The 25,950-nt window shown below is 46.6% G+C and overlaps 1 protein-coding gene across 9 annotated transcripts in view; it reads left to right on the forward strand.

Annotated features, from left to right (window-relative positions):
• The window catches only part of MACF1 (microtubule actin crosslinking factor 1), a gene marked incomplete at its 5' end in the record, with an annotated part of 251,969 nt that overhangs the window by 157,770 nt on the left and 68,249 nt on the right, over positions 1-25,950 (forward strand). For all 9 annotated transcript variants that reach the window (XM_084652581.1, XM_084652582.1, XM_084652575.1 and 6 more), the window contains 14 exons: positions 202-723; positions 1,339-1,515; positions 1,735-1,858; positions 2,606-2,814; positions 3,333-3,650; positions 5,170-5,336; positions 8,510-8,666; positions 9,724-9,841; positions 11,929-11,991; positions 12,782-13,023; positions 14,193-14,322; positions 15,078-15,277; positions 16,555-17,050; positions 17,679-19,150. In XM_084652581.1, coding sequence (XP_084508707.1) covers positions 202-723; positions 1,339-1,515; positions 1,735-1,858; positions 2,606-2,814; positions 3,333-3,650; positions 5,170-5,336; positions 8,510-8,666; positions 9,724-9,841; positions 11,929-11,991; positions 12,782-13,023; positions 14,193-14,322; positions 15,078-15,277; positions 16,555-17,050; positions 17,679-19,150 — 4,395 coding nt within the window. The remainder of the gene's footprint in view (positions 1-201; positions 724-1,338; positions 1,516-1,734; positions 1,859-2,605; positions 2,815-3,332; positions 3,651-5,169; positions 5,337-8,509; positions 8,667-9,723; positions 9,842-11,928; positions 11,992-12,781; positions 13,024-14,192; positions 14,323-15,077; positions 15,278-16,554; positions 17,051-17,678; positions 19,151-25,950) is intronic.

The following is a 25,950-nucleotide window of genomic DNA, read 5'->3' on the forward strand; positions in this document are numbered from 1 at the left end:
TCTCTCCAGTATCCTGGGGCTGACACGCACACAACAGCGAGCACAGAGGGGTTCTCAGTGCCCAGACCAGTGTCCGCACTGGGAGTTAGTGCGGAGTCACTAGTGCACACCAGCTACTGAGGGCTTTTCCCCCAGGTAGATAAGTCCTTAGAGACATTAGATCGGTCACAAGGCAGCATGTTTGGTGTGTTTGTGTTTCAGGCACGCCATCAGGAGCTGCTCTCCCAGCAGCAAGATGTCATTCTAGCTACACAAACAGCACAGGCCTTCTTGGACAAACAGGGCCACAACCTAGCACCGGAGGAGAGGCAGAGGCTTCAGGGGAGGCTGGCAGAGCTGAAGGAGCAATACGCAGCCAACCTGTCGCAGTCGGAGAAGCAGCTGAAGCAAGTGCAGGTGCTGCGGGACGAGCTGCAGAAATTTATGCGGGATCACGGGGAGTTTGAGGCCTGGCTAGAGCAGGCGGAAAAGGAGCTGGAGCGGATGCACAAGGCGGACAGTGACCCTGAATCTCTGAGACCAATGCTTCTCCGGCAGGGAAGCTTCTCGGAAGATGTGATCTCCCACAAGGGGGATTTGCGGTTTGTTACCATGTCAGGACAGAAGGTGCTGGACGCAGAGAGTGCAGCCAAGGAAGAGGGGCCTGAGCCATTAGCCACAGGAAACTTAGTCAAGAGCAAACTGGATGATGCAACAAAAAGATACACTGCTCTCCACTCAAAGGTACAGGAAACCCTTTCCAGCTCCATAGGATAAAGCTTTTATGGAGTTTCCTCTGTGCAGGGCTGTAGGGATGGTGGTAGCCGGTACTGCATGTAACTGGGAATTTACCTGTCAAATCTGCCCTGTTACCTTCTCTCTGACCGTTCTCCACCTTCCTACATCAGGAACACTTATACTGTTCAAACATTTTAAAGGTGTGAGCTCAGAAGAGGGCAGGGACTGTGTTATATGGTTCTTCCACCCATGCTAAAACTGAGTTCTTCCTCAGGGCTTGGCTCAATGGTAAGTTGGTGCGTGGCAGGTCAGGGTGTGAATTTACAGCACCCTAGCTTGCTGTGCGCTAACTCGCTGTAATGCGCTGACAATTCTCTAGTTCACTTTGACATATTCCCCTTCGAAACTGGAACCTTCACTGGTAGCATCCACGTAGCGACTTTGTGTCTGGCAGGCTAGTGCTCTGTACATTCACACCTCTGCTTGCCACACGCTAACCTGCGGTGTAGACAAGCCCTCGGTGAGTTTTCCCCCCTTTCTTCAAATTAAGGGGGCATGGAAGAGCAGGCTGCGGACCGTGATGGTTCATATCCCTGTCTCGGATTTTATTTTCCTGTGTAGTGTGCCAAGCTTGGTTCCCATCTGAACGCCTTGCTGGATCGCTACCAGCAATTCCAGGAAGTGGCAGAAACTCTCAGGACGTGGCTGCAGGAGAGTGAAGCAGCCGTAGCAAAAGTCCTCTCTGAGACAGTTTCCTCGGACCCAGCGGTTCTGCAGAAGCAGCTCACCAATGCCAAGGTAAGGGATCTTTAGACTGTCTTTCTCCAGGCTGAGTGTACGACCCTCGTGGGCCAGACATCTCACCCTAAAATCCTGATTTCGATCTCCTGTTATATGGGTTACCTGGGGGGCTGTTAAATTAAGGATGGAACCTGCTAGACCAGTTCACCAGTGTGTTGCAGTCTCTTTGGTGTATGTTATTGCTGACGTTAGTGGTCTTGTCTTGTGTTGGAGCAGCAACTACAGGGAGATCTTGCTGAGCATCAGGTGCCCGTGGAGAAGCTGCAGAAAGCAGCACGTTCCCTCCTGGAGATAGAAGGAGAGCCAGCCCCTGATCGCAGACGCATTCAGGAAACCACAGGTACTGGGCAAAGCAGCCGTGTCCATTAGCATGTGCGAGTGTGAAGACAGACCACAATTAAAAAGGGAACTCAAGCCCCCAAGTCAGATGAGTTCAGAAGAACACGGGATCAAAGTAGAAGAGCAACTTGTCTACAATCCCTGTGTGCGCACACATACGCGCCAATAGCGCAGTTCACCACCTTCCCAAAACACCTCCGGAGGCTGTTTGTTTCCTTCGGAGGATCCACACTTCTCTTTATGTTGAGAAAACAAGGGAGGAGGGAGGGACGTCTTGAGCAACAGGCAGCTTCTGCCTCAAGTAGTGAAAGAGACCTATTGGTTTTAAAGTCGAGACAATACAATAGACTCCACTGAAATGGTCTTATCATAGTCCTGTTTCTGTGCTTTTGTGTATGTTTCTGGTTAGCCTATACCCAAGTGCCTTACCTCTAGAGTGGGAGCAGGTTACCCCACCTCTGCTACTGCAGGGTTCCTACACCTTCCTGTGTAGCATCTGGTGTGGGCCGCTGTCGCAGACAGGACACTGGGATAGATGGACCGTGGGTCAGTTCCTACGCTGCTGCTCTTTCTTTTGTTCACCCAGTGAGGTTTTTCCTGTTCTCTCTAATGAGTTCAGTAATTGAACCTTCGCAGCTCCGGCTCCTCCGGGTGATTTGGCTAGTTATTTGTGTTGGGGATAATCTCAGAGGTGACAATCACTCGCCCCTCTTGGTCATTTATTTTTATCCTGTGCTGAATTCCCCAGATTCCATCGTGAGCCGTTTTCAGAGCCTTTCTGGTCAGATGGCAGAGCGCTCGGATCTGCTGCAGAAGTCCATCGCCCAGTCCCAGAGCGTTCAAGAAGGACTGGAGACTCTTGTGCAGTCGATGGCTGAGATTGAGAAGAGCCTGGAAGGAGAGCAGCTGGCTTCCCTCTCGTCTCTCTCCATCCAGGAGTCACTCGCCACAAACGCTGTGAGATATTCACTTAACTGCCTTTCAGAAAGAGCCTGCATTAGGTAGACGGTTCCTCTGCCTCTCGCCAACCTCTGAATGGGGCAGACATCTTAAAACATTCTGTGCTTTAATTGTATTGCATGTTCAAGTCATTTAAATGCAGTAAACCCATTTAAAAAGGAAGCGTTAAATCCATCCTTTACCTGAATTCGCTGAACTAGGAAATAGAGCCACCGAAACAGTTTACCTCCCTCCTCAACTAATGAGCAGCGTTTAGAGACGTTCACATAGTCTTGAGAGGAAATCCCTGTCCAGAAGCAGTGGATGAGGATAGACTGACAGTTCAGCATGAGCAGAGGCAGGGAAAAGCCAAAGTCAGACACAGTGGGGAAGGAGGGCACAGGGAGGACTGGGGGTGAAAATAATGCATGTGAATGTTGTCTAGAAATGTCATTTGCTTTAAGATTTCTAGTTCCAAAGGGCCCCCCGGCCAACTCATGCCACTTTGGTTTTCTCGGTGTCTATTCTGACAACAGAAGTTGAAGCAGGACATCGCCCGGCAGAAGAGCAGCCTAGAAGCCACCCGAGAAATGGTGACTCGATTCATGGAAACGGCCAGCAGCTCCGCAGCCTCAGCCCTGCAGGGCAAGTTGGCCGAGGTGACTGAGCATTTCAACAAGCTGTGCCGGCAGCAGCAGGAGAAGGAGAACGTGCTGAAGGGCCTCCTCCCGAAGGTGGAACAGTACGAGCACCTCTCCGAGAAGCTGCAGCAGTTCACGGAGAGCAGAGCTCGCATGCTGGCTTCTGGAAACCAGCCGGATCGTGACATCGCTCACTTCTCCCAGCAGATCCAGGTGAGAAGCGGGTTTTGTGCCTAAAGAAGAAAGGAGGCCCAGACTATGAGGCTTTTGTGAGGAGCCCTTTGCAGGCAGAGTGGAGGGATTTGTGCAGAGTAAATAACCCCCTGCATTCATCCCAGGCCATTGGGACCTGCAGTTACAGTAGCTATTTGCTCAGCCATTGGAGAAAGGGAACGAGATGGGGGCTTTGTAGCTCATTGCTGTTTCACTGCCCTGCGTGAACAGTCTAGGAGCAGTTCTAGACTAGAAAGACAATTCTGCCCAGTCCAGCTGGCTGGGGGCAGAGAACTAAAGGAGTGAACTCTGAACAGTTGGATTAGACCCAGGGCAAATATAGCTAGACCTCACTGGCTAAAAATCCCATCTGTTAATACTGCACAATGCCTACGTGTCAGTAAGTAGAATCGCTACCCTAGGACAGTGGTTTAGGGTATAGGACTGGGTCCATTGCACTGGATGGGACAAAATCATAGTGGTTTCATGGAGACCATGGTTCCTGCTAGCTGGGAACAGTATCTGCCCTAGATTCTCCCTGTAGCCCTTCTACCAATTCTGATGTGCGGGAGTTTCAGAAGTTGCTCTGATTCATGGTGACAAGTATCGGGGGTAGCTATGGTAGTCTGTATCCACAAAAACAACAAGGAGTCCGGTGGCACCTTAAAGACTAACAGATTTATTTGAGCATAAACTTTCATAGGTAAAAACCCCACTTCTTCAGATGCACGGAGTGAAAATTACAGACGCAGACATAAATATACTGACACATGAAGAGAAGGGAGTTACCTCACAAGTGAAGAACCAGTGTTAACAGGGCCAATTCGATCAGGGTGGATGTAGTCCACTCCCAATAATAGAGGAGGAGGTGTCAATTCCAGGAGAGGCAAAGCTGTTTTTGTAATGAGCCAGCCTCTTCCAGTCCCTATTCAAGCCCAAATTAATGGTGTTAAATCTGCAAATGAATTTTAGTTCTGCTGTTTCTCTCTGAAGTCTGTTTCTGAGGTTTTTTTGTTCAAGGACGGCTACTTTCAAATCTGTTATAAAATGTCCAGGAAGATTGACGTGTTCTCCCACTGGCTTTTGTATGTTACCATTCCTGATGTCCGATTTGTGTCCATTATTATTCTTTTACGTAGGGACTGTCCGGTTTGGCCAATGTACATGGCAGAGGGGCATTGCTGGCACATGATGGCATAGATCACATTAGTAGACGTGCAGGTGAATGAGCCTCTGATGGTGTGGCTGATGTGGTTGGGTCCTCTGATGGTGTCTCTAGAGTAGATATGGGGACAGAGTAGGCAACAAGGTTTGCTAAAGGGATTGGTTCCTGGGTTAGTGTTTCTGTGGTGTGGTGTGTAGTTGCTGGTGAGTATTTCATGCTGATTTATGGATAATTCATCTTATTTCCCTGTAGAGGGCACTATGTGCCCTAGTCAGTATCAAGGGCTGTGTCTGTTCATTTCTCCTGTTTGAACAAACACAGGAGCTTCATCCCCGCTCTTGTTTATCCTGACAGGAGCTGAATTTAGAAATGAGGCAGCACCAAGAGGACCTGGATACTATAGAGGGTCTGACCGCAGAGCTGAGCTCCTTTGGTTTCCCAGTGGGCTCCTCTCAGCACCAAGCGAAGGTGCACAGTCTAAAACAGGATTTTGTGCAGCTGCAGAAGGCAGCAAAGGAGAGGTAAGACCTGAGATCACCTGTTCCCACCCTTCAGGGGCTGGATTGTGGAGACAGCTCTTAAAAATTGGCGGATGTGCTTCTCACTGATGGTGGAAGTTACTTAGCAATTGGGAGAGAGCTGACTAAGGTTCATTTTTGCTTTGGGGACCGTACGTTAACTTCTACCTCTGCTGTCCTCCTACGCCGCAAAACTTAATGCCGTCATCTCTCACTGACATTTTAAAAAAGGACGGCTGGAGGCGTTGTGAAAATGTGTGTGCTGCAAGAGCCGTGCTTTCTCAGCATGCAGGGGTTGCCACGAATCAAACCCACTCCTGCTCCCCCCAGGAGCGGATCACTGTATTGCATGGCATTGTGTGGCAGAGGTTCATTGGCCAGCGAAGGCGTGACAGACAATAGCTGCAGAAGGAGCCTCTTCGTTTTCCCTAGCTCGAGGGGGTTGCCACGGTGCAGGGTCTGTCTACAGAGAACGGGCAGCATTAAAACAGGGTTAAGTTAAAGAGGGTTCACGAGACCTCGTTCGCGACGGAGAGCGACGAGATGGGGGCAATAAACTGCTACGTGATGTTGTAAGCCTCTGCCAGAGCTCGGCATCCCTTCCGTTCAGATGCCTGGCCGAATAGCAGCACGCCCAGGAACCTCAGCTGCGTTCCGAAGGGTGAGGAAGTCTCCTGTCTTCAAATTCCACAGTGATTTCGGAACTGCCGTAAGGGCAGCGAAGAAGGCAACGAATTTCATGGGTTACGCAGCACCGCACATACGGGAACCACTGCAAGGGCGTGCTGTTGTAACCGCCTCCCACAGAAATCCCGCTGGTGACGTGGGGAGGCGAGGGAAAGGTCCGTCTTCGCTGCAGCCATGGGGAATCTGATGGCACTTGTGTAAACGTACCGGAGCTAGCTGGAACGTCACTAGCTCGAGAACTGGAGCAGCGAAGCCTCAGCAATGCGGGCTAGCTGCCCGAATAATTACCCAGGGTTCCAAGTGGGCTTGTACGGCCCATGCTGCCGTGACTTCACCGCTCTAGTATCCCACCTAGTTCAGGTCTGTCTGTATGAGCTAGTTACGCCCCGTGATTGCCGTGTAGACGTACCCTTGGCCTACCGTGCTTCCCTGCTTTCCCTGAATGCGAGCGGTTCTTGGAGGAGTGGGGCAAGAAGTGGTTGTCACAAAGTCAAGAGCAATATGAATGAGCTCCACTTTCCTGACAGCTCTACTTCCCCATGCCAGGGATTGTCATGGGGTGGGCCACAGATTAATAGTGTCTCTCTCCTCAGCCTCCTCTTCCACTCGTGATCATGTGGCATATTTAACCACAGAGATTATCTGCCCTTCCATTGAAGCTCATTCATGTGGAGCTCATTCCTATTGCTCTTGACCTTTGATTTAGTTGGGGATTGGTCCTGCTTTGAGCAGGGGACTGGACTAGATGATCTCCTGAGATCCCTTCCAACCCTGATATTCTATGATTCTGTGATTAGCATGCAACATGCCAATGGTGACGACACAATTGTGGAAGAGAAATATTAAAGGAAGCATGTGGTACCCAGGTCTCGGGATACCCAGGACTGAGGGTCACCTTGTTACCCTCCGGCTGTAGTGAGAGGTAGACTTGGCTGTAGTAAGCTGGCTGTTAGCTCCCTGTCTTTGCCTTGCTGCTTACCAAGAGGTGCCCCTTGAGTTCCTTTGAACTATTCCTCTGTGACTCCCAGCCCCGACACTGGCTACTCACAATAATCCCTAAGCCTCTGCCCCCAAAGGAGCCGGGTACTCCAGTTTGCTAGTTTTACCTTAAACCACCACTCCTGTATATCGCACAGCACTTGTGAGCGCTGACATTAAGAAAGAAGTAGGTTTATTTAAGAAAGGATAGAGATTCAGCTAGAAACAAGGGAGTGCGGTGAAAACAAATGATGCAAACAAAATCATAAAACCTGAACTAGGGCCTACGCTTATTAATGGTTCCTTTTCCTATCTAATAAAATAGTTTCCCCCCCTCAAAAAAATTTCAGTCTGTTGCAGAGCCAGCTGGCTTCACAGAAACCAGGATCCAAACTGTCATGAAAATACCCCTGCCCCACAAGATGTCTCCTGAGTGAATGGATGCAGAGGCCTCTTGCCCCTTACTCTGAAACCTGTGTTTATACTGAAAGTCTGTTGTCTCTATTCATAGGGCAATACCCTGCCTGTTGTAATGTTCTTGTTTTTACCTCCAAGTGGTTTCAATTGTTTGCACTTGTCTTCCTTGGTTTTCCATTGATTGTTCTGTGATGGGGCAGTGAGAGACAATTGAACCTTGCGTGACATCCCTGGCTAACTAAGGAGAGAGAGCAACTCCCTCCTGCATGAATAAACTGCCACCAGGTAGTTAATCTCTGGTGACTCCCCTTAACTTTAAGACCCTAAGGGAATAAACATCAATATATCTACCTTATTCCTTCAGTGTTACCTGTACGCACATCACACCATGATTATGAGTGTTGATAAATTGCAAGCTTTCAATAAAGACCTTACATGGTACCCAGTATGCATAGATACCCTGTGAACAATGTATTTGATGTAGTGAGTTTGTCAGGTCTGAGATGAGAGTGGTTTCAAAGACCTGTGCACCCATTGCCAACGTGCCTTTGTGTCACAAAGTGTTTGATTATTTGTAGCTGTTCCTTAGTATCTCTGTCGTTGAGTGTTGCTCCTTATTCTCTTATGGAGTGGTGGCTGCTGGTAGAAGTAGACAGGCAAACTCTTCCTCCTTTTTTCCAGCTGTTTTTACAAACATCCAGGCTCTTCTTTCCAATGATGAGCCTGAACCCTTGTCCAAGTAGTTAATAGCAAGGAAGTGACTCCACTCACCCTGTGACCTGCCAGCTCGCTACAGGCCACTAACAAGTGCTCTGTGTGGATCATGGTTTCAGAACTGCTAACCTGGACTTTGCCAAGAATGTGAGTCTGGGTTTCTAGGGGTCAAGATAACACTGAACTTGTGCACCAAGGTCATTCACTGAGCACGCTTTACCATAGCTATAGCCACAGTTTTGGCCACTAGTGAGTGCTGTTGCTAAGCAACAACAACAAAACCCCACAAGATCACAGAGACCATGGTGTGCTCAATTCAGGGTATGGTAATTGCAAAGCGAAGCACGAGCTGCTAACTCTCTCCACCTTTTCACTCGTAGAGAAAAGGATGCATCATCTTGCCAGGAACAATTGGACGAGTTCCGAAAGTTGGTTGGAGCTATCAAGAAGTGGCTGAAAGAAAGCGAAGGGAATGTGCCATCTGCAGAGACCTCCCTGGGCACCCAGGAACTGGAGAAGCGCATGCAGCAAATCAAGGTGGGCAGGGAAAGCGGAAACGCTCTGAGGAGTTGGTGTGGAAACCAAAGGAGCATGTAATGACTTGCAGGCCATGGTATACTGTGAACTGTTTTATGCTTGTATTAATCCAGCTACGCCTGGGCTTCCATGTGCTTAAGTGCAGGAGTGCGGTGCTGTATGTCCGTGCAATGGATTCTCATAAGTGAGCCTTTACTTGCTCTGAAAACAGCACCACTGATGGTCTGAAGCCCCTGTCTGTGTGGGACTGTCGAGAGACAGTGCTCGCAATCATACACATCACTGTTCGCTATAGCCGCTCACACTTTCAATGCACAGTGAAATCTATGCAGAGTCTTTTATTAATTTTTAAAAGAAATCCGACCGCTCCTCTGCTTTTCAGAGGAATTTGGGAGAAGGAACCCCTGTGTGCTAGTCTGTATCTTCAGTGAAATTCCCTCTGCTGGACATCAGGGGTTACATCCAGTCACTTGGGCACTCTATTTCTTCTCTAGGGTAAATGACACCTTAAATCAAGATATGTCAAGGGCTGTGATTTAAGAGAGAGTGCAACATCCTGTTTGCTCACCTGTAGCTGTCTTATCTCAGACAGAAATATAGGAGCTCTCCGAGCTACTGATTTATACAAGGTCCACATGGCGAGTTTAGCATGCTGGATACCGTAGGGGGCTAGGTGTATAGGCTAGGAAGGAGGGTCCTCAGAACCCTAGTTTGAAGAGAGACCCACTAGTTATTAATTTGCTGCTTGATGCTCTATAGCTGATTCATTATAAAGAAACTGCCCTCTTTGACATAATATAGAGGTACGCTCTTAATCTGCTGTTTAACAGTAATTCAGTTTATTCTGTGGGAGTCAGTGAGCCATCCTGTGAATTAGACAGCTGAGCATGCTAAAGCTGGATCCTACATGCGTATTAGAGGAGTACTCACAGTGCCTAGACAACAAACACACACCTGTCGTTCTCAGCTGCAGAATGTGTTTGTTTCAATCATAGGCCCTCTGGCGTGGGAAATATATAATGTAGGATGCTGGTATCTGATCCTGGTTTTTTAATAGGTCCTCCTGGAAGAATGGACAGGAAAGGGGGCCCAGGTGGAGGAAATCAATCACAAAGGGACTGCATTAGAGAATTTGATTGTAGAAATCACAGCCCCTGATGCTCAGTCAAAGACAGGTGAGTTACAACCGTGCCGCCCAGAGGACACCTGGAGTGTCTTTGGAGGAGGAGCCCTGTCATTTTCTGCACTATTGTTTGCTTTTGTTGTTCTTTAGGTATATTTTTATTTAAACCATCATCAAATAGAAAATGGCTTTAAACTTGTTACAAAACAAAAGGAAAGGAGCCAGCAATAGTCTGTGTAGTCAGCCTCTGGAGAGATTGTCTGTTTGTCTGTCTTATATGGGAATGAACATAGATACCAAACGGCTGTTTTCCAACTTGTGAGTACGGACTCCTGTTGAGGAAATGCTTTTAACATTTCGTAACCGCCACCCACGTACGATCGCAGCCCCTAAACTAAGCAGGGTTAGCCTGGTTAGCGTTTGGATGGGAAACCTCCAAGGAACATCTAGGAAAAGGCTACAGGCTATAGTCCTGATGCTTCTGTAGCTGGCGCTCTAAGGCTACATCTACACTGTGAGCTAGGGGTGTGATTCCCCTGCTCCTACGTTAGCTCTCATTGAGTCTAAATAGCAGGGCAGCTGCAGTAACACAGGCCGTGAGCATGGAGCTCCGGCTCAGCTGTGCCGAGTACATACCCACTGTTTCACGCGGGCTGATGCTCTGCATGGCTCGGCCGTTTGTCCACTGCCGCTAGCCCGCTACTGCCGCTGTGTTGCTATTTATACTCGCACTAGTTTGACACACCCCTCGGTCACAGTGTAGACCTAGCCCAAGAATCGGTACTGAATCAGTTCATCAACATGGTGCTAGGATAACACTGGAGGATGCTCGCTTTCAGATACGATGTACATTGGATGTGTTGACTGCTTTTCTGACCGTTTAAGAACCCAGGGCAAGAGTTAGGGGACTTAACTCCAATTGCCGGCTAACTTCTAAATTGGTAATTACCTAACACCTCGATGGGCGTTTCATCTGGAGAAATTAACCTTTGCTTCGCATCCCCAGACATGTTGTAGAGTGTTGCTGACACAGAATAGCTACTGCGTTCCTCCTGAGGGGTAGCTGAATGTAAGCAATAGGAGAGCAATCCCTTGTACATACCCGGTGAAAGTTTTGAGAGGTTTTTACGTTGCAATCTCCTATATAAATGGACATTATAATGATTATGATGCTGACTGTTTCTGGCTGCTTAGAAAATGAGAAGCCTGATCTATAACATCTCCAGGGCATTCGGGTTTGAATGTGGATTGACTTGGGATCATCCCAAAATGAAGTCCAAGAGAAGGATTTTCTGAGGAATAATTTTCAGGGCCCAGTTGCATAGAAAAGAATCTTATTTTTTTAGGTCTGTTTCTTTAAGAGCTTCATCCCATAAGAAAAGAAGAACGTAAGGAAGTTAATCTCTTCAATGAAGGTCTTTTGGCTCCTGCAATATCAGTCTGTATTCTAAATATGATTCTCATGGATATTAGTTCTCCTGTGGGAATGCTGGTGCCTCCACTGAATGCAAAAATGTATACAGTGGTCACAGGCTTGCAGTGTGAGGTGGGGAGCTGATATCTACTTCGTGCCCACTAGCGGGGCTACTGTTGTGGGCTCTGGGGAACTTCACAGCTACTCCTAAACGTCTACGCTACTTCTAAATTGTCCCTATAGGAGTGGCTGGAGGAAATGGAAAAGGGGGATGTTGGCTGCAGGGAGTGACAGCTATTCTGTTTTCAGCTACTTGGAATTAGAAGAGAGTAAGGTAAAATCAACAGATGAAAAGCAAAATTGATTGGGAGTCCCAGCTGGGCATTGAGATGTGAGGAGTGGGGAATTCCCGATGCTGAGCCCTTAGCGTTAAGCATTAAGAGGGTCTGTGGATTTATTGGGATGAAGAGAATAAGCCACTTCCAAATGACATCTATTTGCTTGGTGGCTGACATGGTTCGTCTTGTGGAGAGCTCTGTTGTCTTGTGCTGTGTTAATTTGCTCATGCTCAGGATTTGTTTTTTCTTTTGCCATGATGTCCGTCATCGACAGTGGACAGCTGGAAACGGTTGGGTCAGTGCTGAGTGCGTACGTTTGTTGGTAATATGTCTGTATTCCTAACATGTTTGTCTTGTCCTTTGTTTGTCTCTCTGTCCCTTGCTCAGGTTCTGTGCTGCCCGCTCTAGGAGTGTCAGTAGGCAGCGTAAATGGATACCACACCTGCAAAGGTGAGATCGCCAACTCCGTGTTGCAATAGAAAGCGGTGTCTGTGTGTTCATTTACGTTTCCATCAGTGCATGATAACAGCAGTCTGTATGGATGTTCCCCCAGGAGATAAACACTGCAATGTGACATTGTCAGAATCCTATAGCAAACCCTATTTCTCTGCAGCGCCGTGTAGTAACCAGAATGGGGCCGTGAGATGGGCAGCTGATTGTGATGTAGGATGTAGGACAGACTGAAGGACAGAAATGGCAGGAGGGGAATCCAGCTTCCAGAATTGACAACAACTTGACCCCTGATCAGCTGGTGTTAGAAAGCTGTTAAGTGGGAGATTGTTTTAAGAAATGCAATGAAGATTATTAGTTCTGAGGATTCTGAGACCATCTTACCCTGGAATTTTAAGTACTACTTAAATGACTTGTTAGCTGCTGTGAGCTCATTGGTTCAGTGAGATAACATGTAAAAAGTTGAACTCAAACTGTGAGAGGTGGATTAAATATGACACTGTTAACATGGGAGCACAATATGCATGAGGCTGATTTGATGGGACGTGATTTGCTTTGTTGGGCAAACTGTCAAACTTTGTATGTGATGCAACAGAGCAAGCCTCTGGCAGGACAAGTGGTGATAACCTGACATCTTTGGGTCTTCAGTAGATGGAAGGACAGTGATCCTAACCTCTGGTACCCTGACACTCTCAGCCTGCGTGAGGGTTGCCCAGAATTCTCAGTGCCAGCAGCCCAGGTAGGAGTGGTGTTGCCGTCCTTCCGCTCAGGTTTGTTTCTTTGTCATTAGATTTGACTGAGATCCAGTGTGACATGTCTGATATGAACCAGCAGTACGAGGGACTTGGCATGGCCTTGCGGGAACGCCAGGAGCAGCTGTCAGCCATGCTGGAGAAGATGCTAGAAGTCCAAGAGGAGGCAAGTTCAGTGTTGAAGTGGCTGGAGTCAAAGGAACGGACCTTGTCAGCACTCGAAGCGTCTTCCTCACCTACAAAAACGGAGACCGTGAGAGCCCAGGCTGAGCATAACAAGGTAACTTGTCTCTCTGAGCAGGAATAAGGACTGAGTTTGTCATAGTGACTAGATCATTCTCTGAGACATGCTTTACTGCACTAGGTTGGGAGGAACCAACAATAGCCTGTTTCTAAAGAGCGTATTTCATTTTGGTGGTTAAATGTAGCATGAAGAAGCACGGTGTAGGGAAGACTGAGGAGAACATACATCTTCAGATATGTCAAGGTTTTGTTATGAAGAGAACTGTGCTCAGTTGTTCTCCATGTCCACCCAGGGTAGGACAAGAAGGAAGCGACCAAGGCCTGGTCTGCTCTAGCAAATTAGGACAGCGTAGCTAAGTCACTCAGGGCTGTGAAAAATCCATACCCCTGAGTGGCATAAAACCGACCTACGTCCCCATATAGACAACACTAGGCCAAGGGAAGAATTCTTCCGTCAGCCTAGCTACTGCCTCTCAGGGAGGTGGATTACCTATGCTGACGGGAGAATCCATTCTGTCGGTGTGGGTAGTGTCCACACTGAGGTGCTACTGTGGCGCAGCTGTGCCGCTGTAACATTTTAAGTGTAGACACACCCTTAGTTTGCGGCAAGGAAGATTTAGGTTGGATATAAAGAAGAACATTCTAACTATAAGGATAGCTAAGCCCTGGGACGGGTGACCTGGGGTGTTGTGGAATCCCAGGCATTGGAGGTTTTGAAGAACAGGTGAGACAAACACCTGTCAGAGGTGATCTAGTATTCTTAATCCTGCCTCAGTGTGGGGGGAATGGACTGGGATGACCTCTTGAGGTCACTTCCAGACCTACTTTCTGTGATTCTGTGAATCTGTGGTGAGCTTCACCCTTTTAGATATTTTAGACCTATCCTTTATGGGCAGTTGTCTCAGAGAAAAAAGCTGATAATGTTTAGCACCAATTCTCAGGTCATTCCAAATTCATTGGGTAAGCAACACACAGTTTAATGTTACACTGAGAAAGATGAACTTTTCATTTCTTCTATTCTTAAGGCCCAAGGGAGCTCTAAGTATTAGTAACTGGATGAAATGATTCCATGAAAGGCCAAAGATGAAGCCTTACGCAACTCCAAGTGTACCTACTTTCTTCCTTCAAACTGTAGCCCATCTCAATATAGCTCTTGTGCTTGAATTCTTGTATGTCTTAGCATGTCCAAAATTTTCTTCTTCCTAGGCATTCCTGGCTGAGTTGGAACAGAATTCAGGGAAGATCCAGAAAGTAAAGGAAGCACTTTCTGGCTTGCTGGAGAAGTGTCCTGACTCTCCAGAAGCAGCAAACTGGCAGAAGATGCTGGATGATCTCAGTAAGTTCCCTAGGGATGTAGCGTGATTTTTAGATGTTTCTAACATCCCTTAAGGATGATTCCAGTTTCCAGGACAATTCCAAAAGTCAGAGTAGAGCAGAGTTACTTGTAATTGAATTCAGGAAATAGAGAACGTACCTTCAAGCTGTCTGGCATGCTAGGATGTTTTCAGGATGAGCATTGTTCAGTTAATGAAGTCTGCATGATGGTTCTACGTTTCAGAGACTTTGCTTTCTCAAGTTACCTTAAAAAAATACCCTGCAATAAAATCAGTTGATTGCTTTTTTTTGAGTAAAAGCTTCGTTGGTCAAAGTAAAAGTCTGATTACTTAGAATACTTTAGATACTTAAATGAGCTTGTGTATTTAAAAAAGAAAATTTCAAAACTTGCTAGAAGCAAAGTGCATGTACAGTGTTTCTCCATCCAAAGCTCTCAAAGTGCTTGACAAAAATTGATACACATTATATTATTTTTGCTTGAAAGATGGAATCTGAAGCAGAGAGAAGTTAAATTACTTGCCCAAGGGTCAGGCAAGTCTGTGACAATTGCCGCTAGATGTAGATCGCTGATTCCACATTTCCTGTCCTAACCACAGTACCATAGTAGTTAAAAATGGAAAATATATTACTAGACTGATTGTGTATCAAGCATTACACTGCTATATCACATAAGAAAACGAAAAAACAACTGCTAAATCAAAGGACAGGTTTCCTAATAACAGTAAAATTACCGGCTATTTCATTTCCTGTCTTCAGACTCCAGGTGGGCAAGAGCCAATCAGGTGACAGCAGAGCGCCAGCAGAAGCTGGAGAAATCAGCGAACCAACTGGCAAGCTTCCAGGCAGCTGAAGCCCAGCTGCGCCCATGGCTGATGGAGAAGGAGCTAATGATGAGCGTGCTGGGACCCCTTTCCATTGACCCTAACATGCTGAATGCGCAAAAACAGCAGGTCCAGGTGAGAAAGGGGCTGTATCTGTGCCTCCTTTGTAGGTTAAAGAATGAGGAGTGGGCAGTTCCAGTTTGTGCAAAACTCCTGTTGTGATTGATAAATTCTTAGAATCATAGAATATCAGGGTTGGAAGGGACCTCAGGAGGTCATCTAGTCCAGCTCCCTGCTCAAAGCAGGACCAATCCCCAGTTTTTGCCCCAGATCCCTAAACGGCCCCCTCAAGGATTAAACTCACAGCCCTGGGTTTAGCAGGCCAATGTTCAAACCACTGAGCTATCCCTCCCCTCCACTTGTGTATAGTTTGTACAGTGAGCGTGTGTGTGTCTGTGTGTATCCTCTCCTGCTACAGAACATGCTCCCTTAGGGCTTGTCTGCCCAAACAAGCTGGGTTGTAAACCATGCAGTAAGTGTCCGTGTGGATCTTGCTGACAGGCACTAATGATTCCTTAGGGTGCTTTGATCTAGTCCTGTTTCAAAGCTGGGGAGATCAAAGCACGCTAAGGAACTGCTAATCCACATCAGTGGAGTCCACACAGACACTTAGTGCAAGGCAGGCTAGTTAGGGGTAGATTTACACCCCAGCTTGCTGCAGGCTAAATGTTCATGTAGACAAGCCCTTGTCTGAAACTCATTTCTTTTGTAGCAGAAATGTCCTGCACACACCACATTGCACAACAGCACTGGTCTAACACCTCTTCTCACAGAGATGTCAGAAGAGGTTGGGTGTGGCTAGTACTCCGCCTAACTGAAACTGATGTGATTTTTTGATCCCTGTTCTGTGCACAGGGTTCCAGTATTGGCTCCTTTGTTTAAAAAAAAAAAAAAAAATTCCACTCTCTACAAAGACCTATGTTAATACTATGCAGGACCTGTTAATGCTGCATGAGAGCCTTCCTATCTACCTCCTCCCTACCCTCTCATTACAAATCAGATTGCTGACATGTCTGTAACCAGCCAAACCACAAAATATAATATATTAATCAGGATATTTTATCTCCTGGTGTCACTGGTTTACATTGTGTTGAACACCAATAGGACAAATAAGGGAGAGAAGCGAAATACTTTATGGATGTAATCACAGATGCTTCCAAATTTTTTTAAGCTGAAATGGTATCATAAACAGATCTTTGCAGTCTACTGGTAGTCCTGTCCCAGGGATTTCCTGGTTTGTTTCCAGTGATTCTGTGGATAGTTTAAAGCTCCTGGAGCTTGGTTTTGTTTTGACGATGTGTATTCGGTGCTGTCACTCTTAAACAAACACTTATATGTTATTTCTGTTCCAGTTTATGCTGAAAGAATTTGAAGCTCGCAGACAGCAGCAGGAACAGCTGAATCAGGCAGCTCAGGGGATACTAATCAGCCCTGGAGATGATTCTCCATCATCAAACCAGGTGCGGGAGGAGCTCCAAGGCGTGAATCAGAAATGGGCCGAGTTAACTGAAAGACTCAACTCCCGTTCCAGTCAGATTGACCAAGCCATTGTCAAGAGTACCCAATACCAAGAGCTGCTGCAGGACTTGTCTGAGAAGGTAAAGGCAGTTGGGCAGCGATTCAGCAGCCAATCTGCCGTCAGCACCCAGCCAGATGCCGTGAAGCAGCAGCTGGAGGAAACGAGTGAGATTCGGTCTGACCTGGGGCAGTTGGAAGAGGAGATCATGGAGGCTCAGACTCTGTGTGATGAGCTGTCTGTTCTGATTGGGGAGCAGTACCTCAAGGATGAGCTGAGAAAGCGCCTGGAGACGGTGGCTCTCCCGCTCAAAGGCTTGGAAGACCTCGCAGGTGAGATGCCATGAAACACCTGATTGTGGAGTTCACCTTCTCTGCCTCCTGTTTAACAAAGGGTTACGCGGTACTGTGTTTTTAAGAATAATGAGGAAGGGATCTTCCATGATTTTTAAATTTGAAAACCATTATGGAAAGGGCCTAGTTAGAAGTGCTTTGTGCACTGCCAAGCATGCGGTATGGCTTTGATTCCCACACGATGCCACCAAGGGCTGGAGGTTGAGCAGAGGGGTTACCTGTTCATTACAAGGGTAGGGCTCATTTCGCCCTTCAGCACCCTATGCACTCTGATTTTAAGAGTCTGACAAGAATCTGGCCCCAATCTCCTGTCTGAGAAGAGGGAAGAGGAGAGTGGGCATCTGAGGGGCATCTTCGCTCCCCAGGTGGTTTGCATATAGAGGCCTCGTAGCCCAAAAAACCTCTCCATTGTGTTTACTGTCTCCTAACTCTGTTCTGAAGTTGTTCATGACCTGACGAGCGAAAGGTGCTGACGTGCAAGGGGAGGAATTCGTTTCAGTTAGTCAGAATGCAGCTTGCGCATTCGAGATTTTTTTTAAAAAACAATTTCACCTAGTTTATTAGATTCCAGCTTAATTGTTACATTCTAATCTTATTTCCATTTCAGCCGACCGGATGAATCGACTGCAGACTGCGCTCGCAAGCTCCCAGCAGTTCCAGCACATGTTTGACGAGCTTAGGACCTGGCTGGATGACAAACTGTGCCAGCAAGCCCAGAGCCGGCCTATTTCTGCTAAACTGGAGAGGCTGCAGTGTCAAATCCAGGAGCAAGAAGAGTTCCAGAAGAGTCTCAACCAGCATAGTGGCTCCTATGAGATGATTGTGGCTGAGGGAGAGTCTCTGCTTCTCTCGGTTCAGCCTGGGGAGGAGAAGACTGCCCTGCAAAGCCAGCTGATCGGCCTCAAAACACATTGGGATGAGCTCAGCAAACAGGTCACAGATAGAAACTCCAGACTCAAGGACTGTTTGCAGAAGGCCCAGAAATACCAGCGGCACATGGAAGACCTCCTTCCTTGGGTTGAGGACTGCAGGGCGAAGATGTCGGAGTTGGAAGTAACTCTGGACCCTGTGCAGTTGGAGGCAGGCCTTCTGAGGTCAAAGGCTATGCTCAGTGATGTGGAGAAGCGCCGCTCCCTTCTGGAGATGCTGAACAGTGCAGCTGACATCTTGATAGATGCTTGTCAGACTGATGAGGATGAGGTTCGGGATGAGAAAGCCGGAATCAATCAGAAGATGGATGCCATTACAGAAGAGCTGCAAGCCAAGACTGGGTCCACTGAAGAACTGTCGCAAAGGCTAAAGGAGTTCCAAGAAAACTTTAAGAACATTGAGAAGAAGCTGGAAGGGGCAAAGCATCAGCTAGAAATCTATGATGCTCTAGGACCTCAAGCCTGCAGCAATAAGAACTTGGAGAAGTTGAGGGCTCAGCAAGAAGTGCTCCAGGCCCTGGAGCCGCAGGTGGATTATCTGAAGAACTTCACACAAGGCCTGGTGGAAGATGCTCCAGATGGGTCTGACTGCTCCCAGCTCTTACGGCAAGCCGAGGATTCCCAGCAGGACTTTAAAATAGTGAAACAAAGAGTAAATGAATGCTGTTCGCTGATGGAGACCAAGCTTGAAGGAATCGGCCAGTTTAATAACCATGTCCGGGAGATGTTCTCTCAACTGGCAGATCTAGATGATGAACTTGATAGCATGGGTGCCATCGGGAGAGACATTGACAGCCTCCAGTCTCAAGCCGAGGATGTTCGTACATTCCTGGGCAGACTTCAGGGGCTGAAGTCAGACATTGAAGCTTCTGAAGAGGAGTGCAGGCACATGCTGGAGGATGAAGGAAGCCCTGACTTGTTAGGGCTGAAACGTGAACTGGAGACTCTAAATAAACAGTGCAGCAAGCTGACGGAAAGGGGCAAAAATCGCCAAGAGCAAGTAGAAACGACACTCTCTCGAGTCGAGGACTTTTATGACAAACTGAAGGAGCTGAATCACATGGCCAGTGCAGCGGAGGAGAATGAGGCGCTGCAGTGGATTGTAGGGACTGAAGTGGAAACCATCAGACAGCAGCTGGCGGATTTCAAGGTGAGCGCTCCTGATGCGGGTTGTTTTAAGTGGCATTTGCTGGTTAAAGGTTCATCTGCAATTTGACCTGATCTCTTGTGCTATTCTGAAGCAGTGCATTCCTTGCAGAATTCATATAACTTTATCGCTGAAATGCCGCCAGAGACCTTGGTGCTGTTTGAGACAGAGATGGTCTCTGCCATTTAAGAGTTGACTACCTGGAAGGAAGAGTTGATAACTCTCATGGTCAGGTTTGAAAAGCTTGTTCCTTGTCTCCCCCACCCGCGACTCCCCATAGTGCACACAATATTAGTCTATCAGAACTTCTCTTGGCTTTTTCGGTACAGTATTTTTCAGGGAAGAGGGGTGTTTTGGCTCCTTGACTTTATTTGAATCATGATTTTCAGCATCTCCTGAGATGTCCAGTGCAGATCCATCAGTGTATCTGCTAAGTGGGCCTGTCTGTCCAACCCCAGAATCCCAGCTGTCTTTCAGGAACCTTGGACTCTGATGCCTCATTCCAGTTTCTGGGTTTTGGATAAAATGATAGATAGTATTAAACTATTACATCTGGCGGGGGCATGTCATTCCCTTTGTCTTATCAGTTTTTTGCTAAAGGATTTTCACATTGCCAGTGGAGAAACGCTGGAGCCCATCAAGGTATGTGTGCAAAACTTTTAACTGAGCCCAAAGAGCGAAGGTTTTCAAGGTGTTTAAATTGTATGTAGTATTATGGTGTCAGGCCATGCTCTTACACTACAGTAATTACGTTAGTACTGCTTAGAGATTCTGAGATGCTGTGAAACCTCCATTACTGGGGCACTCCACTGCTAGTGATTGGTCTGATTTGCATCTTGCTGCTCGGAGACTAGCAATAAGAGGGCGAGCCATTTACTTTTCATCACACAGCTAATTGATCCCATTCAGATAGTTAATACCTCGGATACACCATTGCAGTATCATGGTCCTCTCAACCCCCTAACCCTTGTCTACATGAGAACGTTTTCCAGTATAACCTGAGGTGTGAACTTAAACCAATCTAGTTATGCTGGTATAACCCTTGTGTGGACACTTTTATTCCAGGGTAAGAGTGGCTTTTTGGTTTATGGCACTTGGGAAAGGGTTTAAGCTAAAACTAAGAGAGCTACATGTATCCTGGAAATGAATGTCCATAAGGCAGGTTAGACCCGGTAAAACTGTACCTGTGTAACTGGTAAAACTTTCCTAGAGAGAAGACACTTTCAAGCCTAATTTTATGGTTTGCCTCTCAGGAAAAAGAGATGTCCCATGTGTCAGCCTGGACACTGAATGATATCACAGGCATAAATAGTGACCATCTTGTTCTAGGTCATTAAACGTGCACCGACTGGAGTGAGTAATGACGCATCCTGGCTTGTCCAGCCTTAATGGGAATTAGGAAGAGAGGATCAGGTTGTCCAGAGCAAGCTTTTAGGAAAATGTGTCATAAATTGTCCGTTCACATTGCAGTGTTGAGTGTCCTTTCTCCCGCAAGGCTTTACAGAACTTGGCAGGGGCGTTGAGAGAGCGCGCACCCTGCCCTGTGATCCAATCCATGTGAACTGAGCAGAAAGAAATGAACCTGGAAGCCTGCCCCATGGCTGATCTGTAAAACAGCACAGACAATCAAGCTGAAGTCATGAATGTTCCCTTCAGAGAGAGAGAGAGAGAGTGGTGTAGCCAAACTAGAAACTTCTACAGCACTAGCAAACCTTTTGAAAGTTCATGGCTTGCTGATGTTGTTGTGATTTGGAGCCAGACTTTGCAGTGGGGGAAGGGTGATCTACAGGTCCAGCTTTTGCTGAGCTCATGGGAAGCTAAAACAATGAAAGGAAAGAATCTGAGTGTGTCAGCCACATTTACACCCTAGAGGGTCAGGGAAGGGAAATCTCTTTGGGCCCTGTTCTCAAGACCGAGTAACAATATTTTGGTTCATTTCCATGGGTCAAGAGTTTAGTTCCTGAGCTGAAATGCAATGTGAAGTGCATGGCAGATTTATCTGCACTCACACCCAGAGCTTCGTGGTGGGATCCCGCATCATTATGCTGCCACAGCTTCTAACAAACGGAAAGCAGTGAGTTTTGGTCTGACTGCAGGGGCATCTGTTCTCTTAGAGGTGCTCTGGTGGAAGCCAGAAAAGAGTGTGTGCAAGTTGGGAAACTTTTTTTTTTTTTTTTTGGTGCTTAAAACTGGCTGCGATCTTTCAATGCACAGTATCAAAACAGTGTCTCACCACTGGATTGGAGATCAGAGAGGTGCACAGTGTGTGGCCTAGGGGCTAGAGGCAGCCTTTAGCATCATGAAATAATGCCTCCAGATGGCTCCTCCTCGGAACTGTATGTAGAGAACAAAGCTGATCGCTTACAGGATTTGATGGCTGGGGCACCAAGAAGCCCTTTTTATTTATCTGTCCAGAAGACACAAGTATAACTAGATACGATGTCTTAATGCACTAATTTTACGAACAACTATGTAAATCATCTGCCTGTGGTCTCCAGGGCTAGAGTGGTTTGCATAAGGAAAAAGAGATATTGGACTTTCAGAGACTACGTACAGGTGATTCAAATGAACCTGGCACTTCCCAAGGTTTTTTTTCCCCAACAAACACCCACCAAACCTGTTCAAAAAGAGAACTAGCTGCAAAAAACCTTCTAATACTGCTGTTTCCCAGTCCCCACGCTCCTTGTCCATTTTGTTCTGTCCCTTGCCAGTTTCACACCACAAGCTCAGGCACAGGAGTTAGAAGAGATGGGTCTGAGTGCAACATTTCCAGATTATTTTAAATCCAGTGAAGAAGCTGAAAAGCGCCTGCCAGATCTTGACCGAAGAAATTGCTGTTTACAGCAGAAGTGTTTTTGGGGGGGTGAGGGAGGGAGATTGGAATAGAGGACTGAAGGCACCAAAGGTCATCTTTGTGCATATATCCCAACTTTCTGAATTATTCATGCCACTAGCATCCTTTGATGGTAGATGCAAACAGGCCGCCTTTCTTTTAAAGAAGAAAGTGGAGACTCGGGGTATGTCTACTCTGCGGCCGGAGACGTAATTTCCAGCTTGAAGGGATGGTTGCTCTGATCAAGCCAGCATGCTAAAGTTAGAAGTGTAGCCATGGTGGCAGAACGGGCTAGCTGCTGGTGCGTGTGCCTAGGGTTTCAGATGGGAGTGTCCTTGGGGCAGCTAGCCAGTCGTGCCACCACTTCGACGCCCTGTTTTTAGGCTCCAGCTCAATCAGAGCTAGTGCAGATATGTCTGCTTGAGCTGGAAATGACACCATCCAGCTTCAGTGAAGACCTACCCTTAGCTTAGAGAATTGTGTCTTCAGGTCTATGGTGTAACGAGTCTGTGAGCATATGGACACCGCTGATCCATCTGGAATATCATTATAACTATATCGCGTCTAGCACATGAGCGTGATGGAAGTTTGTGGCCTTCTTGTAAAGAGCAAACATCAGCCCTGTCTAAAAGGTTTGAGCACAGCATTAGGAACACAGTGTATGATTCTGCTTTAGAGAAAGACAGACCTGCTTGGCAGAGTCACGCACCAGCCTCATGTGGAGTCCATTTTCTTCATTACGAAGAGACTTTGCAACCTATTTAATATCCTTTCTGCATTCCAGTTCCACCTGCGTGAAACTGATGGGTTGCACTCTTTCGACAGGAAGATTGACAGGAAACATCCGCCAATGGCAGCTGCTCATATGAGCTTTCAGTTATTGGCATATTTCCTTGGCTCTTTCTGCTGTCAGCTCGGTTTTCTCAGATGAAATTTTCCATAGTATTAATGCTAACGATTGAATTCAAACAAGCTCCAGTTAAGACGTCAATAAACAGAACAGCTAATCCAGCTAAGCTTTAACAAGCAGCAGACTCTTCGGGGCGAGTCTTTCCAGACTTGCACACTGGAGATGCAGGAAACATACTGAACAGGTAATGGGTTTTTATTTGTGCTCTCTCAGGCACCAGCAGTCCAAAACTGAGAGGATCCTGAATTGCAAACTTTCCACCCAGAAACTAGGCAAGAGACCAATGTGCTTAGATTAAAGAAGCTGAAAGCTACATTATTTGATGCAAAAAACCCTAATCTTTAGAGTAAGACTGCAAATGAAGGGGACATAGACCTATTGTTATTTTGTAGTATTGCGGTGGTGTCTGAGAGCCCCAGCAGTGGGCCAGGATTCCACTGTGCTAGGCGCCGTACAAACACAGAACAAAAAGATGGTCCCTGCCTCAAAGAGCTTGCAATCTAGAATCCCTCTTTAAAATATCTTCCGAAGAAGATGGATGAGCCCCCAGTCCAATCTAAGCCAGCAATTTCATCTGCTCTATAGATCTCCAAAATACATCACATAATGCACCTTGCCTAAGTGATTTAGACACTTCCCTAGTGGTTAGAGCTGGGAACTGTGAGTTGGGAGACCTGGATCCTGGTTTTGGTTTTGCCATTTGACTCATTTTGTGATCTTGGGCAAGTCATGTAATCTCTCTGCTCCCTAGTTTCCTCGTCTGCAAAGCAGAAAAAGGTACTTGACAAAGTACGTTGAGGTCTTTACACAAAAGTTGTTACATGAATTAAAGGTCTTTTCTCCTTTCTACAAAATAATGTTGTTGTTGTTGCTCTTCATCTGTATTATCCTAACACCTGGGAGCCCTAGTCACCTTTCCCTTGGCCTTTCCTAAACAACATTTCAGAGTTTTTGCATATTGAGAGAATCGCAATTTCTTCTCATGGAAAGATTAGATCAAAAATTTGGCAGACTCCCTTTTTTTTCAAAGTTGTGCTGAGGAGCAGCCTTCAAAATTAAGTCTGGGAGAGTCCGAAGATCTGTATTATTTTAATGGAAAACAGAAAGCATCTAAATTGCTGATGCTATAATCGAAAGTAAACTGATTGCCTTAGTATTCAAGGTGCTTTTCCAACTGGCTTAAAGAGAGGCGTATATGGATGACGAGACTGGTATTAGGCTAATTCAACAGACTTAAACAAGGGGAACCACGTAAAGAGACATATAGCTAGGAGATGTGTTACAGCTGAACCACCTTCCCATTCTGCACTCCAAGGGCAGTGAATATTAGAACCCCCCATCCCCAGTATGGCTAAAGACCTTATTTTGTCCAGCATCTTCTTGAAAATGTCCAGAACAATAAGAAAGGAACACATACAAGCCAGGCGCTGTTTCGATTGTTACAAAACCAAAGACTTTATCCATACTCTTTCATGTGCCCAAGAATTGAAATTCCTGGCCGGAACCTAACATGGTGGGAAAAGCTCCGTACTAGTTACTGCTAATTTCCCCGTCTCACCCATGAGGACAAAGGTCTCTAGATTGATCCATGGTCGTTTGAATGAGATTGGGCAGTGGGTCAGGTGACTGAGACAAAGGATTAGTTACAGAGAATCCCATGTTGGCAAACCATGTCGTCCAAGGCCAGACTGACTGGACCCTGGCCTCCAAGAAGACCCGTTAAAGATGGTCATCACTTCTTCCAAGGAGTTGTCATCTATCCCTCTGCCAGAGAAATATGTTTGGGGAGGAAAGGGGCTGAAAAATCTCTGCTATATGATGGTTTAAACATATTGACTGAATCAGTGACTTCAAACCAGCAAAGGTCAGCTGCAGCAAAGGACTTTCCACCTCTACATTCCTCCCCTTTCTTAGTTTATTGAGAAATTATAGCGGAGAAGGAGGAATTCTCAGACTGGAGTGCCAGCCTGCCATGATCAGTCCCCATAAAGGCCTAGTGAGCACCAGAGGAATTCAGCTCTGAGGGGGAAAAGCAAAGGAAAAAGAACCAAAAATGACATGCTGCCATTGGTGCTTGCCACTTGTCAATCCTGGCAAGAGTGCAGCCCTTGAGTTCTGAATTGGTGGCGCATTAGGGGTGGGACTTCTGCCACCTATTTTCAAATTTTGTAGATAAAATTATAATAATCAAACCATATTTTAAGGTAAATCTAAACACTGTTGTGCAAATCCCTAAAAACGTTCTCTATGACTTTTGTCCTCATGTAATAAATCCTTGTGATGGGTTATTTGAAACCAGAGTTTCCCAATGTACTGTATTCTTTAACTTACGCAATACTTACTTTTCAGGCCAATAATGATTTTGAGCTTGAGCATGTGAGAGACCGAGAGAAATCCCTAGACAGAAATAACTTAAGCAACACCTTGAATTTATTTTACAGAGCAGGGGCTCACAGATCCTTCTTGCCTCTGGCACCCTCTCTGGCTGTAAAAACCCCAGAAGAATTCATGATGCACTCAGAGGGAGTGAATAAAACCATTCTAGTCACCTTTTCATTCAGAGGCTGCTCTTTCTAATACCTCCGCCTTGCCCTTTGCAAAATATTTACCAAATCTGACATTGTAACACATCAAGGAAACCCCCCCCCCCGCCCCCACCAAAATACTCCACAAAACCTTCTTTTGGTGAAAAGAGTGGTTGTTTTCTTTGTATTATTCTCTCAACTTTTTGGGAGGGTGACTGATTCCATGACACTGTCAACAGTACCACTGTTTATAAGAATATTTTGCACTTTTATACTACTTTCCATTTTCCAAGTGCAATACACACATTTACTAGCTCTTGTGACACCCCCAGGAGTGAATAAGTAGGAATAGCTCCCTTACTTCCCCCCAACCCCCTCATTTTAAAATCCAGGTAGCAGAGCCACATAGAGGTTAAGTGAATTCTCCAGCAAGCATGCCTGAATTCTAATCTGCGTCTGTTTTCTAGCCCTGTGCTTGGTGCCATAGACCAGAGGTTCTCAATCTGTGGCACTGGTGGCATGAGAGCCACGACCA

Source organism: Lepidochelys olivacea, assembly GCF_965140295.1.
Source record: "Lepidochelys olivacea isolate rLepOli2 genome assembly, chromosome: 19".
NCBI lineage: Eukaryota > Metazoa > Chordata > Testudines > Cheloniidae > Lepidochelys > Lepidochelys olivacea.